At 36.0% G+C, this 22,497-nt stretch overlaps 1 protein-coding gene across 2 annotated transcripts in view; it reads right to left on the reverse strand.

Moving 5' to 3' along the window:
- LOC132032758 (callose synthase 9) overlaps window positions 1-20,835 on the reverse strand; it is a 41,533-nt gene extending 20,698 nt beyond the window's left edge. For both annotated transcript variants that reach the window (XM_059422462.1, XM_059422461.1), the window contains exons 1-18: window positions 20,806-20,835; window positions 18,232-18,427; window positions 16,466-16,563; window positions 15,895-16,058; window positions 13,287-13,410; window positions 8,601-8,708; window positions 8,401-8,526; window positions 7,053-7,142; window positions 6,018-6,115; window positions 5,717-5,834; window positions 5,197-5,322; window positions 3,176-3,252; window positions 3,024-3,102; window positions 1,276-1,398; window positions 823-925; window positions 608-731; window positions 280-469; window positions 102-154 (exon numbers count right to left, since the gene is read on the reverse strand). In XM_059422462.1, coding sequence (XP_059278445.1) covers window positions 102-154; window positions 280-469; window positions 608-731; window positions 823-925; window positions 1,276-1,398; window positions 3,024-3,102; window positions 3,176-3,252; window positions 5,197-5,322; window positions 5,717-5,834; window positions 6,018-6,115; window positions 7,053-7,142; window positions 8,401-8,526; window positions 8,601-8,708; window positions 13,287-13,410; window positions 15,895-16,058; window positions 16,466-16,563; window positions 18,232-18,424 — 1,994 coding nt within the window. In that variant the 5' untranslated portion in view covers window positions 18,425-18,427; window positions 20,806-20,835. The remainder of the gene's footprint in view (window positions 1-101; window positions 155-279; window positions 470-607; window positions 732-822; window positions 926-1,275; window positions 1,399-3,023; window positions 3,103-3,175; window positions 3,253-5,196; window positions 5,323-5,716; window positions 5,835-6,017; window positions 6,116-7,052; window positions 7,143-8,400; window positions 8,527-8,600; window positions 8,709-13,286; window positions 13,411-15,894; window positions 16,059-16,465; window positions 16,564-18,231; window positions 18,428-20,805) is intronic.
- Between the last annotated feature and the right edge of the window lie 1,662 nt (window positions 20,836-22,497).

Here is a 22,497-nt window from a genome sequence, read left to right on the forward strand (position 1 = left end):
AAGATTTTGTTGTTGTGGGAAAATGAGAACTCCACATCGTTAGAAAGAACATAAACACAACATAGGATTTATACAGAAGGCAGCAAAGATAAAAAGATTACTTGATGAAGTCAGTGGTTCTCTCATACATGCCCCGACCAACATAATAGTGTTCCTTCAGACAAAAAACGGATAGAAAATTACTGATTGAACATCTCACACAAAGGGCACCAAAGAGTGATCATCCTTCAAGAAAATCTGATTTAAAAAAAAGTGAAAAAAAAAAAAAAAAAGTGAAACCTGGTGCATCCACTTGATGAAACGGACCACAGACCAACTATCACATCGATTTGTCAAACGATGACAAGCTGGAAACCGCAGCAGAAAGCTGACAAAAAAATGAATTCCAGCATAGATTGCAAGAACAACAACATAAAGTCTGAAGACAGTTGAGTTGGAATTTTGGTTGCTATTGTCTTCAAGCGCCTTCCTGTCACAGAAAACATGAGCACACATTATTCCTGAATACAAAGGGGTGGATTGCCACAAAAGAAGAAAAAGAACGAAAAAGGAGAAGAATCAAAGTAAGAAACTTTGTGCAGCCCATAAAGAAAAAGAAGCAACATACACGTAAAGGAAACATATGAACACAGAAGCTACGCTGAACCAAGCAAAACGAAGGAAAATCCGACTGACAGCTACGTGTCTTGATGTAGAGTATGCACCATACATCATGATAACATCCAGAACACCTACAATAGGTAAATGCGTCAGCTACAGTTAGAGTTCAATACTCATAAATAAGGAGCACCCTTGGAGAACAGAGAAGCCAGAGAAACATACTCTCAATAAACTTCATCACAACATACGTAGGTCCAAGACTCAAAACTTCCCTCAGTGTTTTAGAATTGAATCGCCCATTATTGAAAGCAAGGATGGTCAGTCCCTGTGGATATGGGAAAAGAGCGGCAAACAAACTGAGTTAGGAGGAAATAGGCACTGAAGATAATCTCTTGAAAGAAAATAAATGCCAAGAAACAACACCCCATATCAAGCAATCAAACTGAAGTAGAGCAAACTTAAATTCCTTGCTCTCATAAACAAAGCAAAGTGAGTAAGATAACTGCTCACAACATAACAAAGATCCACAAGAAAAAGCAAAGGAAGAAGTTGATAAAATGCATTCTTAATCCTAAAACAAATAAAGGATGGGACGAAGTAACCTAAAAAATCACAAGAAACCGCAGATTAAGAGAAAAGAGGACATATCATCGGTATCAGTGACGAGTAGCAGACCTGAAAAAACATGAAAAGAAACATCCAAAGGCGATGAAAACTGTGATAAAGATGGAGAAAAGTCCGGTGCTCAACAAAAGAAGTTTTTCCCCTGCGCTTGCCACCTCCAGTTTTAAGAATGTTCTGTAACAGATAGAAAAAGGTAATCACAAGCTAAAAAATTTGAACCCAAGAAAACTATAAAACAGAAATTAGCAAGCTACAAGAGAACTATGTTTCGAACTATATTAATATTAAAAATATGTTTCACACTAGAGACGGGAAATACGTATGAAAAACAGTAGAGGACACATGCTTTATGTCTACTGATACTAAGGAGGCGTTTGGCCATAGGATTTGGGACCCCAATATCAAATTTTGATTTGAAATCGGCAATTTTTTATGAAATCTACACAAAACTTCAACTTCATTTCAAATATCCAATCCCCAATTCTCCAAAAAGTAGGATTTCAAATTCCAATTTGTGATTTCAATTTTTTTAAAATGTAAAACGTGACCACCAAGTTTATATTTTGTAAAAAAAACCCATTATTATAAATTTGCAAAAATTGACTCATGCTCGACGTGAAGAAATTGTTCATACCATGTGGAAGGTTTATATTAAACAATAGCTAATTACTACTATTTTTTGTTTTTTGGACCAGTGGATCTTTGTAAAATTATGTGTATCTGGAAGTTTGTAATAGCATGTCATTGCAAGCATTTATTTATAAAAGGAACCTGGACATATGCTATTTATTAATGTGACGCCTTAGGATATTCTGATACCTTGTTTATGAACTATGGCTTGCTCATTTGGTAAGATTGTATAAGAGTAGCGGAAGTTTTAATAGTTTTCGCAAATTGTGGGGTTTTCATGTTATGAAAAAAAAGTACAAAATAAGAAATCCACATTGCATGTCCAAACAAAATTTCAACTTCAAATCATGATTCGAAATCATGTCCAAACGGACCCTAATCCCTGGCCACCTAGATCTAAGATCAACTATTGTTGGGCACCCATAAATCTAAAAGGATAATGAAAAATTATGCAAATACACCCTCATTTGAAGATTACGATAAAAGATACTACACATGGAAACAGAAAAACTGCCTTTCAGAAAGAATAAACGGGCTATCCGAACAAACATCAAACATATGGAATCTCCCTCTTAAAGAAGGGGTTTATGTTCAAATCCCAACAGAGGCAAAATCACTAGGTGATTTCTTCTCATCTGTCCAAGCCTTGGTAGATAGAGTTACCTCGTACCTATTCTGATGGAAGGTAGCAGGTACCCTGTGGAATTAATCGAGTTGCGTGCAAGTTGGCCCGGACACTACGGTTCCCCACAAAAAGGAAGGTGTTTGTGTGTGTGTGTGTGTGTGTGTGTGTGTGTGTGGTGTGGGGGGGGGGGGGGGGGGGGGGGGGGGGTCGTTTTGGGTTTTAAGAATATTCCTTTTCAGTGAAAGGTTGCATAAGCTCTCATAATAGGCAATTTAACCAACCACATTGTGGGGCTTACAAATGAATCTACCATCCTTAGTACAAATACCCTTCTGGAGCAATATTTCCACTTACTTCCTTTCAAGAAATACAACCTACATTTCTTTGCAGCAGAATGTATACTACAATTACAAATAGTGGACAGGAAGCTCTTTATTTTCATGTTATAACCTGAAAAATTATACAAGCATACCTACAGCAATATCTAATAAAAACACATATCACTGTTTAACATGCATAATGCTACCAAGAGAAAATCTCAAACCTTTGATCTGCGTGTTGGCTTCAGAAAGAAAGAACAATTCGTCCGCCATGGCCAGCCAAGCTTGAAGCAATGACGGGACCTGCAGAGCAGTAGAAGGGTCGATGAGAAAGTTGAAGCAATGGGAGTCCTACACCCTTGGGAATAAAGCTTACCAGAAATACTCATTAAAATCATCATAGTTTCTCCAAGCAGAATGCGGTGCTCGGCCATTCTCATTGTTTCCAGCCTCCTGTAAGCTAACAAATTAATAAGCATCCCAAAGCCCATGGATTTTGCATATCACTATCAGCCCTTCCACACCTCCAACGCCCACAATTCCAGCAGGGAAAAGAAGGAAAACAAGACTAAGATCATGAATATTGAAGGTTAATATTTAGCTGGTTCTAGATGTTAATCTACAGGAGGGAATATTTAAGTCTCTTAAGCATTCCATAGTAATATGAAGCTCACAAACATGATATGTCAGCACTATAGATGTGTTGTTCCTGAAAATGCTTATTGATTAGACTCTTCAACATACAGATGGAAAGAGTAAAAAGCAACTTAACCTGGTGAAAGATCAAATCTGAAGACTTATAGTGTGTTCCAACAGTATCCTCTAATAGCGAAAAAAGAAAAGGAAAAATAAACTAGTGGAAACGGAAAGAACTGCGCTTGTTGTAGTAAAGGTAGGTGATTCCAACAGTATCCTCTAATAGCGAAAAAAGAAAGGAAAAATAAACTAGTGGAAACGGAAAGAACTGCGCTTGTTGTAGTAAAGATAGGTGATGGTTTTAACCAATTCACAAAGATGGGTAAAAGTAAGTAGGGATGACAAAACGTCACAGCCAGTCACGTATATAAGGAAAAGATGATGAAGGTAATAATCTGACAAAACACGTTGCACCACAAATCTACGAGGCTCTTGGTAAGTGTAACCCGACAAAACACGTAGTACCACAAATCAACCATTAGCATGTCAATTGAGATTTAAGAAGAGCAATATATGTCGAAAAGAATCTGAGAGGCCTTTATATGTATACCGATCAGTGTTTTAAAAGGCAGTTTCAAGGCTCGGCCCAGGGCTCGCCTTGGGGCAAGGCAATGGCAAAACGCCTCGGGGCTCACGTGCAGGGCTTAGTTCCTGTGAGGCTTACACTCAAAACGGAGCCCCTGTGAGGCTTACACTCAAAACGCCTGATTTTACGCCCTAACACGCCTAACACCTAACGCTCGGGGCTCGCCTAACACTTTTTACACAAATTATATGTTAAATTCCTTAATTAAAATCGTTGACCCTCATAATTCTTTAACAGATGGATGATACTTAACCGTTTACATCTATAGAAATAAGAAGATTGGGTTTAACTCCAATATCAAGTCGTAATATTGCATATTTAGTATTTGAGAACATCGTGAGGTTGAGTATCACTTAATATCTCTTTTAAAAATACATAGTTGAATGATACATTTTCACTTGTCATTGGTCTTTTGTCCTATGTATCAAAATTATCATAGTTTATTATTTCGCTATTTGAAAGTAATTTTATTTTTATTTCATGAAGGAGTTGCATTTTAATTATAATACTGATAAAGTTTATTGATTATTTTCTTATAGGGAGATAAAATGAATAATATGATAGTAATATTGTTTTAAGAAATTGTGTTTTTTTCATTGTTTCAAAGTTAAGATGTTTGACACATAATAGCTTTTATTTCATTGTATTGTTTATATTTGTAAAATTATGTTATATATATTTACAAGTTGTAAGTGGCGTATAATGGATTACTTTAATTAGTTTCTTGTGAGGATCAAGCACACATACATATAGGGAGAGAGAGATTTCATTTATTTATAATTTTTTTAATGTAATTTTACCTATTTAAAAATGTTTATTATAATTATATTATTTTATAAAATACTAAAATTAAATACGCATGGGGCTTACGCCTCACCGAGGCATACATAAAACGTCCCGCCTTACGCCCCCGCCTTTTAAAACACTGATACCGATGACAATGTCACCACATATTATAATAGTAATTATCAAAATCAAAAACAGGTTTGACAAGTTCGAGTATGCAGATGTATGCAGATACATATTTAGGAAAAGTTTACATGTATGAGTGTCTGTCAATTACATTTTAGAGACAGAAAAGTAGACTAAAATAGGGGAAGAAACAAAAAACATACCGCCGCAATGGCATCATAAACAGGGCGTATAACTTGATCAAGAAATGACACGCCATTATCAGACATGCAGCTCTTAGCTGGCGCTGCAACCTGTTGTCGTAGTATCTCCTCCAGCTCCCTTCCCATCTGTCATGAAATTGATTGTTCCCAACAAAGCAAAAGTAAGAATAAAAAACTTGGGATGACGTAATCACAATAATTGCTTCTCTTTCCGCCTTTGCCCTTTTTCATTTTTAAAAAATCTATAGCTCACCCTCTTAGCCCATAGTCCCGCATACCCTCCCACCAAAGAGAACACCCTCGAGATGAAGGGGAAATTACACTTAAGAAACAAACTTAGAACATACTGACAGGCCAACCCGGGAGTACTTCCATTATCACAAGAAAAAAACACAGGAAATGGAGATCATAAAATCGAAAGGATGTATACTCTATGGAATTTGAAAGTACATGAGTCAATAACTTAGCAGCAAGACTTCACAAATGGTCAAGAGACAAAAGGCACACCAAATTGACCTACATGATGAAATATGTAGCACAAGCATTCCGGAATGAATCGGATGTTAGCAGCTTCACCCCAGATTAAGAAATACAAAGAAATGAATAACAACTTCTTCTCCTTGCTAACTGCATCCAAACTGCAAAACCAGAAGCAAAGAATCAGACACTCAAAGCAGAAAACCAACAGTGTCAATGATAGTTATCGGCTATGTTAAGATGAAAGGATTTGTGCAAGTAGAAAAATTCTAGCAATTCTCACTGCATTAAGACGAAATAATTTTACATCGCAAGCTCAAAACACACTGGACGTAAAACCTTACTTGCTCCAAAAAGGTGGGGTGTCCAAATAGTTGCACCACTTGATATAGTTATCAAGGGACTTCAAGAAGACCTTCTGTACAGCAGCCTCATCCAATATCTAGAAGTTAAAGATACAAGTCTGGACTTAGAAATGAATTCATGAAGGTAATCGATAACGTGCCACCTCTACATCAACTAGATAAATAGAACAGTTGAAATACTATCTCAATTCACATACCCGGTTGTACCAAACGTCGCTAAAAGACGAAGAAATAATTGACAAGATTTCTACACATCGCCAGTTCAAGGTAATATAACATCAGCAATTGCCAATATTATCTTGGATATTGAAATTTAATCCAGATATCGTGGTTTGTTAGAGTGCCAACATTTGGTAACAGCAGCTGACAGGGGCGGATCTACGTGTTGTCAAGGGTGTTCACCCGAACACCCTCGGCAAAAAATTACAGTGTATATATAGGGTAAATTTTCTGTGTTTATGTGCATATATTAACTTTTGAACACCCTCGGCAAAAAATTACAGTGTATATTTAGCTTCTTCTTTTTTTCCGAACACCCTGAATGAAAATTCTGGATCCGCCACTGGGCCAGCTGAACCAAGACAGTGAAACTACCACGTCTCACAGTATCTATTTTCCTAGTTCTGTAACTAAGATAAAAGTGGATAAGCAGGGACAAGTAGGCCTAAACTGAATGTAAGCAAACTAATGAAACAAAATTTACAGCTCTCATCGGGATCATCAAGGAAACAACTTCGAGAGACGAATGGCTTGCACCTCATTGATGTTATATGATATGCAGAAAGTAGATGATAAAATGTTCTCGAGCAACATTACAACCAAACAACACCAAATCACAGCCTACAAAGCACCTTTATGTAAGAGCTTACCATTTAATTAGACAAATGATTTTCTTCGATAGACGGAGATTAAAACGGCTTAGTGATATAAGGTTCAACAACAAGAGAAAGCAAAAACACTAGCTGCATGTCCAAATGTAAATCTACTAAAGGTATAACACACTATAAAACCTACCGGTTCAGGTCCTTCAGGAATGCGAAGCCGGGTCTGCTCATTTGCGAGGAGGTGGACAATATGTTCTCGCTGATTGGAAACATTGTCTTGCTGCCAAATCAACAGAAATGTGATCACCAAAGCCATAATAGAAACTGGTGAAGATGAAACAAGCAACGGATGGAAATTGCAGCATAAAAGAAACAAGATAGGGCAAAAGTAAAACAAAGATTAACATGTTTGTATTTTGAAATTGTAAAAAAAAAAAAATAATAACAAAGAGAAAGAAGAAGCAAGCAAGTCCTGCGCCACAAAATCAAGCACACACACCATGAGCTCAAGAATTTATTTTGTGTGTGAGTAAAAAATAAGTATATTTTCTCAAATATGAAGGTTACTTGTCAAATAAATTAGTGGAGAGAAACTAAGACAACTACTTAAATGTGAGGCAAGAATTAAGAAGACAAAACTTGCTAAAATGATATAGTTCCTTTTTTTTCTTCGGCAAGCATTAAAATGATATAGTTAGCTTAGCCATTGCAATCCAATTTACAATCCCCCGACAATATAATACTTTGTAGACCTACATCTAATTCCGCAGTAGTATAATTCCATAAATAATCCGATCCAGTCTAGATATTGGAACTAGCATTAATGAATAACCCTTTGACTTTAACCATCCCCATTGAAGCAACTTCAATCTAGATATTGAAAAATCTAAATACTCATTTTCTATGCCAGTATGATTTCAAATTATAAAGAACGTTTTTATTGATGAGGAAGGATTTGAAAAAAAGGATAGAATCCATCATAGTTCGAAACTCGGGGGATAACTGATCCGTCACTTTTACCATTTCCACTTAAATACCAGGCTTTTGTCTGCAGTAAGGTTTGAACTCGTGAAGCGTATATAACCCAAAATCACAAGTTGCACTCTTACCCCTAGACCAAAGCGCTGGAGGCTAAACCACGCCAATTAGTAGGAATTATGTTTTAGCCATGTTAGTAAGTTTGCTTCAAGTCCTATGTTTCCTGGGAACCTTTTAATCTTGTGCGGTTTTCTATGCCAAAAGAAAATATGTAGAATATCTAGTACTTTTATTTTTACTTCCATTTTCTATAATATTGGTCTTATCGTCTTGAGATGAGGTTAATACAACATGATCGTGAGGATACCACATAGCCGAACCCACCTTATTTGAGATTGACACGCAATTGTTCTTGTGATTGTATATAGTTAAGAACAGTAATTAAAAGAGCCAGCAGGATGAATTTCACTCGTCGATCAGAAAGGGCTGTGGATTATGGAGCATACAGAAAGACACTTTGAAACAAAAACAGAAGTTTAAAAAGCAGTCAGTATACCAACCTGAAATCCAAAAGTATAATGCAGTAAATCAAACAAATCAATGCTCCTTGTTGATGGCAAAGAAAAATCTTCAGGTAATTTTGGTAGGCCTCTATAGTACTTCAGAGCTGATACTGCTGTGCGTACCTGACATTTAGCTGAATCACATCAGCACAAATAAGCAAGAGTTTTTAAAAAGTGATAGGGAAAGGATTATCAACCTCATTGAAAGACACAATTTTGTTTGTAGTCGAAGTGGTATCAAGGGGAATAATATTGTAAGCAATGTCCTCAGTCATAGCAGCATCTGATTCCATCATTCGTTTTAGCTGCATGCAAAGACACAGCACCAAAATGAGCATTTCAGATGCATGTGGAACAACAAGAATATAAAAAGATGAATGACTGCACACGCATCAGGAGCAAGACCAAGTATTGAAACTATTTGAACGCCCATGCATGTGGAACTGCACCAGCATGTAGAAACATATCATGCAATCGCCCAGAGACATTTCACAAGAAGTTTCAGTATGTGCTCTAGTCTTTACCACGTCAATTTTCAGATACATCTGGAATCTTAAGAAACGATGAACACTGACCAATAATTCCAAATAAGCTGCCTCGACCTCTTTTCTTTTCTTTTTTTTTTTTTTTTTTTTTTTTTTTTTTGAAGAATGGTAACAGTTTTTTTATTTATTTTACACCATCTTGTAGAATGAGGTCCGTTAGCAACTTGCTACTATGAATAGGAAGAAAAAATCAAATGCCATGCACAACTGATGAAGGGCTTGGAACATAGTACAGCTTGTGTTAATGTGGGTAATGTGGAGAGAGAGAAATAGGAGAGCTTTTGAAGGAGTGCCCTCGAGTTTCTCTCAGTTGAGGAGTACCCTCCGCTCTCTTATTTTCATTTGGTGTCAACGGAATTTTTTTATTTTTTGATCACACAACACTTAATAGGGGCAAATCTGAAAAACAAGGTAAATTTTTTCTTGATTTGATAAGTGGACACTCTTTTTGACTCAAGAAAAAAATGCTAAGTGGCCACTCTTTTTGATCCTAAGGGAGTAATAAAAAGTACCGAGAAGTTACAACAAATGGGATTTGGAGTACAATGGGTTAAATGGATGAAATTTTGCATATCGACTGTCAGATTCTCAGTCATCATCAATGGTTCTCCAGAAGGATTCTTCTCTGCTCAGAGAGGTCTCAGGCAGGGTGATCCCTTGTCACCTTTTCTTTTCATAATAGCTATGGAAGGTTTGAACAACATGGTCAAAACAGCCAAACTTAATGGGTGGATTAAAGGCTTTGAGGTAGCCATGAATGGACACAACATTCAGGAGATTACGCATCTTCAATATGCTGATGACACCTTAATTTTTGTGATGCAGAAGTGGAACAACTGAGAACTTTGAGAATTATACTGGTCCTTTTTGAAGGCATTTCTGGGCTGCATATTAATTGGAGAAAGAGTCATCTCTTCCCAATTAATGAAGTAACAAACATGGAGGATTTAGCACTGATCTTGGGGAGAAGTGGGGACTCTTCCTACTACTTATCTTGGCATGCCACTGGGGGCCAAGTCAAAATCTACTGGTATATGGAACAATGTCCTGGAGAAATGTGAAAAGAAGCTCTCAAGATGGAAGTGTCAATATTTGTCAATGGGAGGAAGGCTCACTCTGATTAACTCTGTATTAGACTCTCTACCAACCTATATGATGTCCCTTTTTCCCATTCCTGTGGGGTCATTGAAAGATTGGACAGCATAAGAAGGAACTTCCTGTGGCAAGGTAAAAAAGAAAAAAAAAGCCTATCACTTGGTCAAGTGGGAAGAGGTAATTCTCAGCAAGGCTCAAGGTGGATTGGGAATTAGAAATTTGAAGAATCACAGCAAAGCCCTCAAGTTGAAGTGGTTATGGAGGTACTCTCAAGACCCTCAAAGCTTATGGAGCAAGGTAATCAAGGCCAAATATGAAGTAGAAGACAACTGGATGACTAAACCAGTGAACTCAACTTATGGAGTTAGTCTTTGGAGGTCTATAAGGGTACTATGGCCAGCTCTAAAGAGTCAAGTTTCAATCAGAGTGCTAAATGGTAACAGGACATCCTTCTGGAATGATAATTGGCTGGGGAATGGAGCTTTGAAGGATCTATTCTCTGACATATATGCTCTAGCTCATCACCAACAGAGATCTATAGCTGAAATGTGGTCACCTCAAGGTTGGGAATTGATACTCAGAAGAGACCTGAATGATTGGGAGATAAGTAGAATGGCTGAGTTCTACAAACAACTGGATGACTTCACAGGAACTCAAAACGGGATGACACATTGAGATGGCAGGGACATAGTAGTGGAAAATTCAGTGTTAATGCAGCCTATAAAATGATAAACCAACCAACACCCCAAGTCACCAACTGGCCCTGGAAGCATATTTGGTTGTGTTGCAAGACCAAGATACCATGCAAGGTTGCATGCTTCTCATGGTTACTGGCAAAGGAAGCTGTGCTCACACATGAAAATTTAAAGAAGAGGAACTGGACTATGTGCTCAAGATGTTTTTCTCTGTGAAAAAGAAGTAGAGACAGTTGGTCACTTATTTTTGCACTGCAGGATAACTGATCAGCTATGGAAGATCTTCATTAATCTCAGAGGCATAGCCTGGACAATGCCTAGAAAGATTACTGAAGCTCTCTTTAGTTGGGAGGCAGCTGGAGCTGGAGCAGATGACATAAGCAGATGGAAGATGGTCCCTGCTTGCATTTGGTGGGCAATTTGGAAAGAAAGGAACTCTAGATGCTTTGAGAACAGCAGCAACACAATGCAGGAGATCAAACTTAACTGTATTAAGCTTTTTTTCTTTTTGGTGTAACCAGATCTACCCAGAGGATACTATATCTATCCTAGACTCATTAGGTTCCTGTTAGAACTGTAGACTGGTTTCCACCACCTTCTTCTGCTCACTTGTAAATATGGTTTCAGTACAACCCATGTACTGTTTTGTGTTTAATACATACAACATGTTACCTTCTCAAAAAAAAAAAAAAAAAAGTACCGAGAAGTTACATAAAATTACAGGAAAAAATATCGCTACAATAAGATCAAGTTATATACTGATCCATATTATCTAGCACATTCTTGTCACACCAGAAAAACAGATTTTGAAGACATAAGTTCTTCTTGTTCTCAAAGCAAGCACTATTTCTCTCATTCCAGATGGTCCAGAGAATACACAAAGGGATAGTCCTCCAAAACTGTTTGCGTATACTTGAAATCTTCTGCCCATTCCAACTTTCCAGTAGACTTCTAACATCTGAAGGCATTACCCAGACTACACGACACAGATTTAGGAAGAGCTCCCAGCATTGCTTAGCCGTCTTGCAATGAATAAAGAGGTGACTAACTGATTCCAGATTCTCTTCACAAAGACAACATCTATTAATTAACATGAAAACTTTGTTCTGCAAATTATCTTGGGTTAAGCAAGCTACACTAATGACGGAAAGTTTCTTGTTGTATAGAGGATTATTCTTGATCTTTTGGTATACCCTTTGTAGACGGCTGTTTTGGCAATGTTTATGAAATGAACACTTCTACTTGATCCAAAAAAAAAAAAGGTGAAACGACCCCTATCGTGTAGTGAAAAATACAAAACATTGAAATCTAGAACAAACGGGGAAAAAAAAAAAAAAAAAAAAAAAGGAACACAATTGAATGCAGAACCTATCCAGCATTCCAGCTCACAGGCATTAGAAACCTGCTAATGGTATGAGAACATCAAATTCATAAAATTGATTTGCCATATCAAAAAACAAATATAATCTTCACTAAATCAAGAAAATAAGTGAACCGCACAATCATGGAGTGACTAATCTATCTATGCTATTACAAAAGTGGGAATCCCTAAACTAAAAATTTGAAAGATCAAAATACCCTTTTAGTATTTTATATTTAACTATAACAATAATCAAATAATAATAATCAAATAAAATCTGTACGTATATTTATATATACACATATATATATTACTATTTTTTTTTATGACAAAACACATATATATATATATATATTACTATTATCAAAGTAGGAAGCCCTAAATTAAAAGCTGAAAGACCAAAATATCCTTTTTAGAGTATATAATATATTCAACAATAACAATTAAATAAAATAGCAGCATTTGAGCACTTGTACGAAGAACTGGAAGAGTGAAACCTGAATCTAACTCTCTCTCCCTCTCTCTCTCTCTCTATATATAGGAGTGTGTGTGTGGGTGTAAAAATTGTAATTATTAGCAAGTGGTACAGCGCACGTAACGAGTTGATAGTGTTTTCTTAAAAGAGGGAATTAATTGAGTTGAGGGGTGCTGACTATGGATTAGTGCGCACCCGAAGGGTAGCGGCTGCGGGTTCCCATGTCATAAAAAAAAAAAGGGGTGCTGACTATGGATTATATGAAGTAGATGTCTTTGTTCTTTTTACCTTTTGTTTCTTGTTACCAAAACATGTTAAGAAAAGGTGGGAGAGTAGCTGTCTAGGACAAGAGTCAGATGAGTGTCCTTTTCTAACTGTAATAGTAACACATAAGAAAAACAGATGCACCCCTGATGTCAAATTTTGCAACATAACAGAAGTACCTCCATCGATTGAGTGATTTACCCTCAATGGGTACTGATAAGGCTATTCATAGCAATTGCACGCTGCAAAATGTGAATTCTATTTTAAGGAAAGTTCTCTCACGAAACTTTAAAGTTGGAAGACTTTTAATTAAAAGGATCATAATGATAAATCAACATGCAAAAGAAGAGGACTCCAACAGCCATTTAGACATACAAAGAATGCTACGAACATTAAAAGCAAAGCATTTGCACACTTAAATAAGAAGTACTAGTAATAAAAGACCAAACCTCCTCGGGTATTAAGCGATCCGCTTCTTCGGGGGAAACCTCCTTGGTCAACTGTTCGAGGACATGTCCCAAAACCTTGAGAGTCGCTAAAACCTTTTTCCTTTGGACAGTCTTACGCTCCAATCTATTTTAAGAATAAATAGAAACATAACATGTCAACCAACTAAAATAACATCTCAGCAAAAGAACAAATTGATAATCTTTTATACGGTAAGTGAGCTTATTAATAATAGAAAAATCTGCCGTGCACCAGCAGTTACAAAAGGATAATTTTTTTCTAAGATCTACTAAAAAACTAGTCAAATGGGTCCAAACACAAGTAAATTGCACTCAGTATTATCAAAAGCGCAAAAAAGCTCTAAGGCAGCTGGGCTTCAAGCGCTTTAGTGTGGGCTTTAATGAAAAAAGGCGAAACGGTGCAAAAATACAATTATATTTATGTTTAGTCCAAGAATAATAATAATAATAAGCACGAATAACAAATATATGGACAAAGAAATTGTAAAAACCTTATGATAAAGTGAAATATCAATCATTTAGTGTCACCTCTTCAAGAGAGGCTCATTGGCAAGGAAAAGTATGTCTTAGAGCCTTGATTATGACGACACTGAAGCGCACATAAAGTGAGGCGAAGAGCTCAACATGTTTTGAGCCTAGCTTCCGGGCTTAAGCGCGCCTTTGACAACACTGATTGCACTCTTGGCCCCAGTCCCCCCACCTCCGTATCTAAAACAAGTTTGAATCAGTCCATATTCTTGGCAATTACTTCTACCTGAAAAGTCCATTCAAGGAGGACTATGACCTCCCATGAAACACTTATTATGGGATGGGGTCATTCGGGCCTACCTAAATAGATACTATGTTTACATATGGATCCCTACATCGTTACATTCCATTTAGGATTAGGAATATGCGTAACCGGACCTGCTTCCCCCGAGGGAACTGGACATGATAATTTTTAATCATGCAGCCCGAGCAAGAATAAAAAGAACCAAATGAATCCATATATCCATATAAAATATATATACATATATGGTACCTGTATTTACACATACACATATATGATACAGGAATGGTTCAATGTAAGAAAAACTTGACTGAATTCTTTTTTACGGAGTTGCAACTAAGAATTCTGTTCTTACAAGTAAATACGCAAGACCCAAGTAGGCTTACAAATCAGATCATGATATGATCAAGTGATTTCCACACTGGTTGAGGGAATGGTTTGTTGAGCTAACTTTCAGGGCAAGTTAGGTCTCGCGTCCATTTCCTTAACATGGTAGTCAAACCCATCCTCATTCCTGTCAAGCTCCAAATATTCAGCCGGGGGCATGTGAGGGGGTGTTTAGTTTCTCACATTGGTTGAGGGAATGGATTGTTCTTTTTTATTGTCTAGGTAATCCTCACCTCATGAACTAGCTTTTGAGGTTGAGTGAAACCCGGTGTTCATTTTCCCAACACAATCCACACTCAGTATCCTCTCAAATAGAACATGAGAAAAGATTGGAAGCGTGCACTTTGCAATTTTTATTCAGAGAATTGAAGAGTAATAGCTCATGCTAAGAGAACTAATAAGAACAGTGCTTACTCATGGAAAAAATTTCAAAAAAGTCAACAGTTGAGAGATGAACAGTTACTAAGAAATCGGCAATCAAAAATTTAATGAAGTCAAGTAGCTCCCTATTACGACTCAGAAATGAAACAGAGATCAGAAATCTCATAAAACACATTACTTAGTAGACCATTCAGGCTTTATGGTAATGGTACCTGGACTAATCAGCCTTGTATATGTCCAACATGTATGTGTCATTACCATTGTATGAGGATTCTGTTCCTTTATAGGGGCAGAGTAAAGACCATGTACTATCTTTTCAATAATCCAGGTCATTGACAAAGTAACCAAGAGAGAGATACACAATAATCATGCACCAAAAGAGGCTTCGACGACAATTAACAGAGATAAATGTAGTTAATTGATTTCATATTCTATGCTGACTAACTCTAATTCACACTTGCAAATGCATTACTGATGGATTCAAATACAGAACCCTAGAAAAAGAAGTCTGACTCTGACATAACAAATATTCTACTAACTTAAAGCATTAGAGATGGGATGAACAAAGCCGCCCACGATCAGCCCAAAACATCAGAAAATGAAAGTTTGACACTGACATAATAAGGCACACTTTAAGCATTAGATGAGGGCCACCTACGAAGGAAAATTATAAATGGGGGGAAGGTGAAACAGAGATCCTTTTGGTTTGACCAGACAGGAGAAAGAGAGATCCGTGTACTTCTATCACGCCTTCTTTATTCTTCATTGAGGATGGACAGACTACAGAAGGTGAAGGGAAACTATCACGTCTCGCAAGCTAAAATATGTTCCATTGTTTTTCAACCTAGAGCATCAAATACTATTTATGGAAAACAGAAATTTCATTTCCAAAGCAAGAAGAGATGCAATTCTAAGCAGATATGACGTCATAGCAAACAATAAATATTTAAAATGTAATTCTGACCGCCATGCAAGAAGTAAAACACAACCACAGAGGTCTTCTAGAGGATAACAACAGCTAAATAAAAGAAAGCTGTGAGTAACTTCACTTACTCTCCCAGATTACCACTGAAGACACCAGATTCCCTCAATTTCAGTTCTTCCTCTCGTAACTTATCCACGTTATGCCTTTCTCTGTATTGTTTGTAGAATTCTTGTAAGAGAGTAATGTCCTGGCTTCTATCAATCGTCCCACCCTCCCGTTTCGCTAGCTTTTGCTATAAGATCAGGCAAGAGAAGGGAAGGAAATCAGAACTGCGCCACTATCCAAATAACTGTAAACACACCATAAAACATGTAAAAATTCAACTGTCGGAACTAATTTACAATGCATCAGCTAAGTGGAGTTCCTGCACGTCTCTAGGATTAGAAGTCCTGACACCAAAAATTATACAATATATATAAAATGAAAGAAATAGAGAATTGTCCAAAACTCCAAAGTTACCTGATAGTCACCAAAATCAGTGAAATCTATCCAAATAGTGATAATGCCACTCAGAAGGACCAAACATTTCATATATCCAACACAAGAAATATTTGAATACTTCGTGAAAATCCCCTTTTTCCTATTCCTATAACAAAGTTATCCATATCATGAGTACACAAAAGAAAGTCACACACATACCTTGATTACAGACATCAAACCAGTCTTGAACTGCAAAACACCCCTCCCCTCACTGTTAGGATCCAAATTTTGAGCCAAAGAATAGGCATGCTCACATACTGCAGCAAATTCAGCAAAGTGCCAACAGAGAAGCAAGTTCATTAGTCCAAGCATCAGAAGACTGAATATCAGCTTTCTAAATCAATCAATCAATCAACTATGTCTAAATCCAAATTTAGATAAGGTCAATTATATTAACCCTTTAAACCATTCCACCCTATTCATGTTTCAAAAATCCGAGAATTCATCATATTTAGACAATTCTTACATTGGTTGATGGCCAAGCAACCACAACCCTCCTTTATCTGTGTTTGGGACCCTCCTATGCTTTGTGAAGCTCACATAGACTGAGTTTGCATATAGCTTTTCAAGAAAACGAAAAAAGGATCTAAAGAAGTAAAACTAGGACAAATCTAACTTCAAAAATCTAGCCACAAACACCACCATAGAATCAAGAGGAAGAATTCTCCAAAAGATTTGTGGATACCCTTCGAATGATGGGTATGAACATATGCAAAGTGAGAGCAGATGAGCACTGTTGTGCAACCAGATGAACCAGCAAAATATACAAGTGGAGCAAAAGAGATAAAAACAAAAATAAAATGCATATGGTACTTAAAAGTCTAAGACAGAATGGGATAAAACTCTAGTGGGCTACAGGAAACAGATTATGGATGTAAACAAATTATACTTGGAATAGAGACGCCAGAAGGTCGGCAAAGTATGAATCAAAGAAATTGTAGTGTGTTATTTATGATAGGAGATAATGCGGGTAAAATAGGTGCAGAGAGCGACTGCTTATTTCCTGATAATTGTTTGTTAGTCTATGTTTGATTGGTCGTGCACAAGTTCACAACTCTTTACATTTTAGAAATAATATAATCTCCTTATTTTTATAAGAAATAGCTTCTGACCAAGATACTCGAAGAAAAAAGTATCCACAAAATATAGTCGTAAACTTTTTGGATTCAGTTCCAATAAAGGGCATATGATCAAACTAAAGAAGAATCCAATGCTTTCTTACAAGAAAAGGAGAAATTGATAGATGAGGTAGATCAATATACAAAAACAAATACAGAGGAAAGTCACATCAATCAAAGCAAGCCCTTCAGTCTCTTTGATTCAACTTGAAATATCATGAAATAGGTGTTCTTTTTAACACCGAAAAAGAGGAATAAAAAGGCCACTCAATCCCAAACGCCAGAATGGAGTTAGGAGTGCCATGAAAACGCCCTTTATTCACATACACCATAGGAAACACATTGAATGACCTAAAATTTTACAATTCCTTCAGCAACCAAAACCCAAATGGTTTCTTCGTTTTCTAAAATGAGGAACTGAGACCCCAAAGTTACCATCAAACATATATACAATGTGATGGCAGAAACATTTAGTCCTAATTACTTTGAAGCTTCTCATGCCACATTTCGCTATATCTTTAATGCATGCCAAGATAACTGACAAAACTATAACTATAAATTACAAATTCTACTCAAAAAGACAGTTCAAGCTGTCATAATTCGATGCCATTACAAAAGAGAGAATCTCGATCATGTCCCCCACAACCCCCCCCCCCCCACCAAAAAAAAAAAAAACTTAGATATTATAAATTAAAAGTTCTGGATATTTCTATTTTATTTTAACAGAGCAACTTAGAAATGAGCTCAGCACATATTTGTGTGCCAAGCATGAAAAGTCAATAAGGCTCATGAGAAGAGATCACTTACAAACTCTGGACACATTAGGGGCCTCATCTTGAATCTCATCCGCAGCTCTTAGAATGTCATCTATATCCCTGTTATTCGCAAGCGAAGATGGGACATTCGCAGAAATCCCTCCTGTCGTTCTCCCAGCGGCAGCCCTGTGTCCACGTAGTGCTGCTCGCACCAACCGTTCCCACAAATCTTCCACTTGAGACATCTCCTACAAAAGATCAAAAGATAATCAACTAGGAAACCATTGGTACCAGTGGAAATCACAGCTGGAAAAATACAAAGAACAAATTCTAGCATACCAGAGTGCAAAAAAGAAAAGGAACTGAGTAAAAACTCCAACATCTAATATTTCAAATATTAAATTCAGTAGCAATTTAACACCCAAAATAATGAAAAACAATGAACTCCGTCATCAAAATGTTTGTTACTGGAAATCAATCTTAATCCAAAACATCTTCAGATGCTTCAATTTGCCTTGTCCAGCAAAATGAAAAGCTCAAATAAAATACTACTACTTTCGTTTCTATTTTTGTTTGTCTTACTTTCCTTTTTAGTTTGTTTCAAAAAGAATGCCTCTTTTCTTTTTTGGAAACTCTTTAGTTCTACCTTTCCACCTGGCATGTATAAGACCACAAGATTAAGGACATTAAAATGAAGATTCAAAATTCAAAAATTAACTCACACACGAAGTAAAATATTACTAACATTTGTCCTCTAACAAAAATAGATGTCCATTTTTACTTGTCAAAAGATAATTTCCATTCCATGAAATTAAAATTGCGGTGTTTGATTGATTTTAAATCATTAGATATGACTTAGTCATATTAGGATATGGTAAAATTGTCATTCCAAAGCAATACTGGAAGAAAACAAAGTAAAAAAAATGCTGAATAAAATAGCACTAAAAAACAAAAATAAATTGAAATAAATTAAAACTTAACAGTCTCAAACGTTAACTTTTAACATGAACATAAAATCAAACATTAACTGTCCATATTCCCTCCACCCAAATTTTAAAAAAAAAAATATATATATTATTAGGAAAAAAACAACTGGAAGAAGTAAAAAAAAATTCCTACTTAACACTGGAACAAGCAAATGGCCAAATTGCGCATTAGAATGAAATTAAAATTAACTCTAACCAAGTAGAATATTAACATTTTACGAACAAATTGCAAAAATCCATGAAATTAAACGGTGAAATCACAATTATTAGGAACAAGCAACTGGGAGAAGTAAAAAATTTCCTAACTAACACTAGAACAAACAAATGACTCAAATTGCGCATTAAAATGAAATTAAATTCAAAAATTTACTCTAACGAAGTAAAATATTAACATTTTACAAACAAATTGCAAAAATCCATGAAAAATCCATCAAATTAAACAACGTAGAAGCCCTAAAAGCTCTAAATTACACTAGAACAAACAAATGACCAAATTACCCATTAAAATGAAATTACATTCAAAAATTAACTCTAGCAAAGTAAAATATTAACATTTTACAAACAAATTGCAAAAATTAAACAACGTAAAAGCTCTATAGCTCTAAAACATTAGAACAAACAAATGACCAAATTGCGCATTAAAATGAAATTACATTCAAAAATTAACTCTAGCGAAGTAAAATATTAACATTTTACAAACAAATTGCAAAAATTAAACAACGTAAAAGCTCTATAGCTCTAAATAACATTAGAACAAACAAATGACCAAATTGCGCATTAAAATGAAATTACATTCAAAAATTAACTCTAGCGAAGTAAAATATTAACACTTTACAAACAAATTGCAAAAATTAAACAACGTAAAAGCTCTATAGCTCTAAATAACATTAGAACAAACAAATGACCAAATTGCGCATTAAAATGAAATTACATTCAAAAATTAACTCTAGCGAAGTAAAATATTAACATTTTACAAACAAATTGCAAAAATTAAACAACGTAAAAGCTCTATAGCTCTAAATAACATTAGAACAAACAAATGACCAAATTGGGCATTAAAATGAAATTAAATTCAAAAATTAACTCTAACGAAGTAAAATATTAACATTTTACAAACAAATTGCAAAAATTAAACAACGTAAAAGCTCTATAGCTCTAAATTACATTAGAACAAACAAATGACCAAATTGGGCATTAAAATGAAATTACATTCAAAAATTAACTCTAACGAAGTAAAATATTAACATTTTACAAACAAATTGCAAAAATTAAACAACGTAAAAGCTCTATAGCTCTAAATAACATTAGAACAAACAAATGACCAAATTGGGCATTAAAATGAAATTACATTCAAAAATTAACTCTAGCGAAGTAAAATATTAACATTTTACAAACAAATTGCAAAAATTAAACAACGTAAAAGCTCTATAGCTCTAAATTACATTAGAACAAACAAATGACCAAATTGCACATTTAAAATGAAATTAAATTCAAAAATTAACTCTAACTAAGTAAAATATTAACATTTTACAAACAAATTGCAGTAAGTACGTATCTACACGAACGTAAATCGGTGAAATTAAACAATGTAAAAACGGTGAAATCGTAATTATTAGGCAAAAATCAAAAAGAAGGCTTACCGAATAGGAGATCTCGCCGGAAAAGTTGACGGAGAGACGGAGATTAAACCCTAGAGATTAATTTGGAGGTGAAAAGGAAATGAAAGATAATTTGAAGGGTTAATTGTGTAAAGAGAGAGAGATTTGTGGGGTTGAATTTGAAATGGAATTGAAACTGAGAAGAAATTACATTACAGGGAATATAGGAGGAGATTGAAAAGAAGAAGAAAGGGGATTGACCGGTTAATTACCGGGTATAGCCGGTGGGTTTTACTGAGTCTCAAAACGTTCAAGAGACGTTTTCTTTATTTGGAAATTGATGGATTTTGATTTGGGTGACTAACGCGGAGAAGAAATACACGTATTTTGGGATACTTTTGGGACCTTCGTGATTAAGGAGCTTTTCTCTTTTTGTCATAAATCATTGTTTTTTTAATCAAAATAAGGCTAGATATAATATAAATAACGGTAAAGAGCCAAATATACCCCTGTACTATTGGAAAAGGACCAAATATGCCCCTCGTTATACTTTGGGTCCAAATATATCCCTATCGTTATATTTATGATTCAAATATACCCCTCCTCCGTTAAAGTTGCTCAAGGTGGACATCCAATCCTACGTGGCACTCACATTTGATAAGGTAGATGCCACGTGGCATGCTACCTCATCACCCTTAACCCATTTTACCCCTCTCTTCTATTTGTTTTTCCACCACTAAAATTTTCTTTCCCTCCACCGTCATTGTCACTATTACTGCCATGTATTCCGATTAGAAAAGAAGAATAAATTGCCACGACCCAACTAGGGCCATGACGGGTACCCGGGGCTGACCATCGAGCACCACTCATTTTATTACTCATCCTGCGTTCATTCATGTCTCCTATGCTCATAATCATGGAAAAACTATTTTCATTTGAGATATATTTACTTTATATACATAAGCCCTTCGGCTATCAAAATAATATATATATATATATATATATATATATATATATATATATATATATATATATATATATATATATACATAGAACCGTGAGACCATATCACCCACACTACGTATCTACGAGCCTCTACTAGTAGTACTAGACATATATGGACGGACAGACCCCGTCATGCCCAAAATATATATATATACACAAAAGAATAATCAACAAGACCTCCGGACAATGGAGTGCTCTCGCCGCCCAATAGCTCCTACGAGCACGGATCACCTCCCCGTCTACCTCGTGGGTGAACACAACGTCCAAAGAAAACGAACGCGCACGAACATTGTACTGAGTATGTACGGCATAAACAATAATAATATGTCAATAAAATAAGGGAGCATTAAATGAGGAGCAATTTGTAACTGACTATCAATTATAAGAGAAATAATGCATGCTGGCTTACTTCATAATCATCATCATATCATGTATGCATATATGTATAAGTCGCCCGACCATATAGGTACGGTGTCATAATCATTAGCTCGCGTCCGTGCCTCCCGCGCGTCCGGGGTACCATCTCATGCCGCCCACTAGTGGTGTCTGCCCCATGCCATCTAGATATGGTGTATACGCTGCCCGCCTTAGCGGTGCCTGCCCGGCTATATAGGCGCTATGTAATATCATCATCATATACTCATCATAATGCATGCATAGAACTCAAGACAACTAACTCTATCGGGGTGACATAAGGTCGTGAACCCCCGATTCCATTATGGGGCATTT

The sequence above is a fragment of the Lycium ferocissimum genome, chromosome 10, assembly GCF_029784015.1.
Source record: "Lycium ferocissimum isolate CSIRO_LF1 chromosome 10, AGI_CSIRO_Lferr_CH_V1, whole genome shotgun sequence".
NCBI classification, from domain to species: Eukaryota; Viridiplantae; Streptophyta; class Magnoliopsida; order Solanales; family Solanaceae; genus Lycium; species Lycium ferocissimum.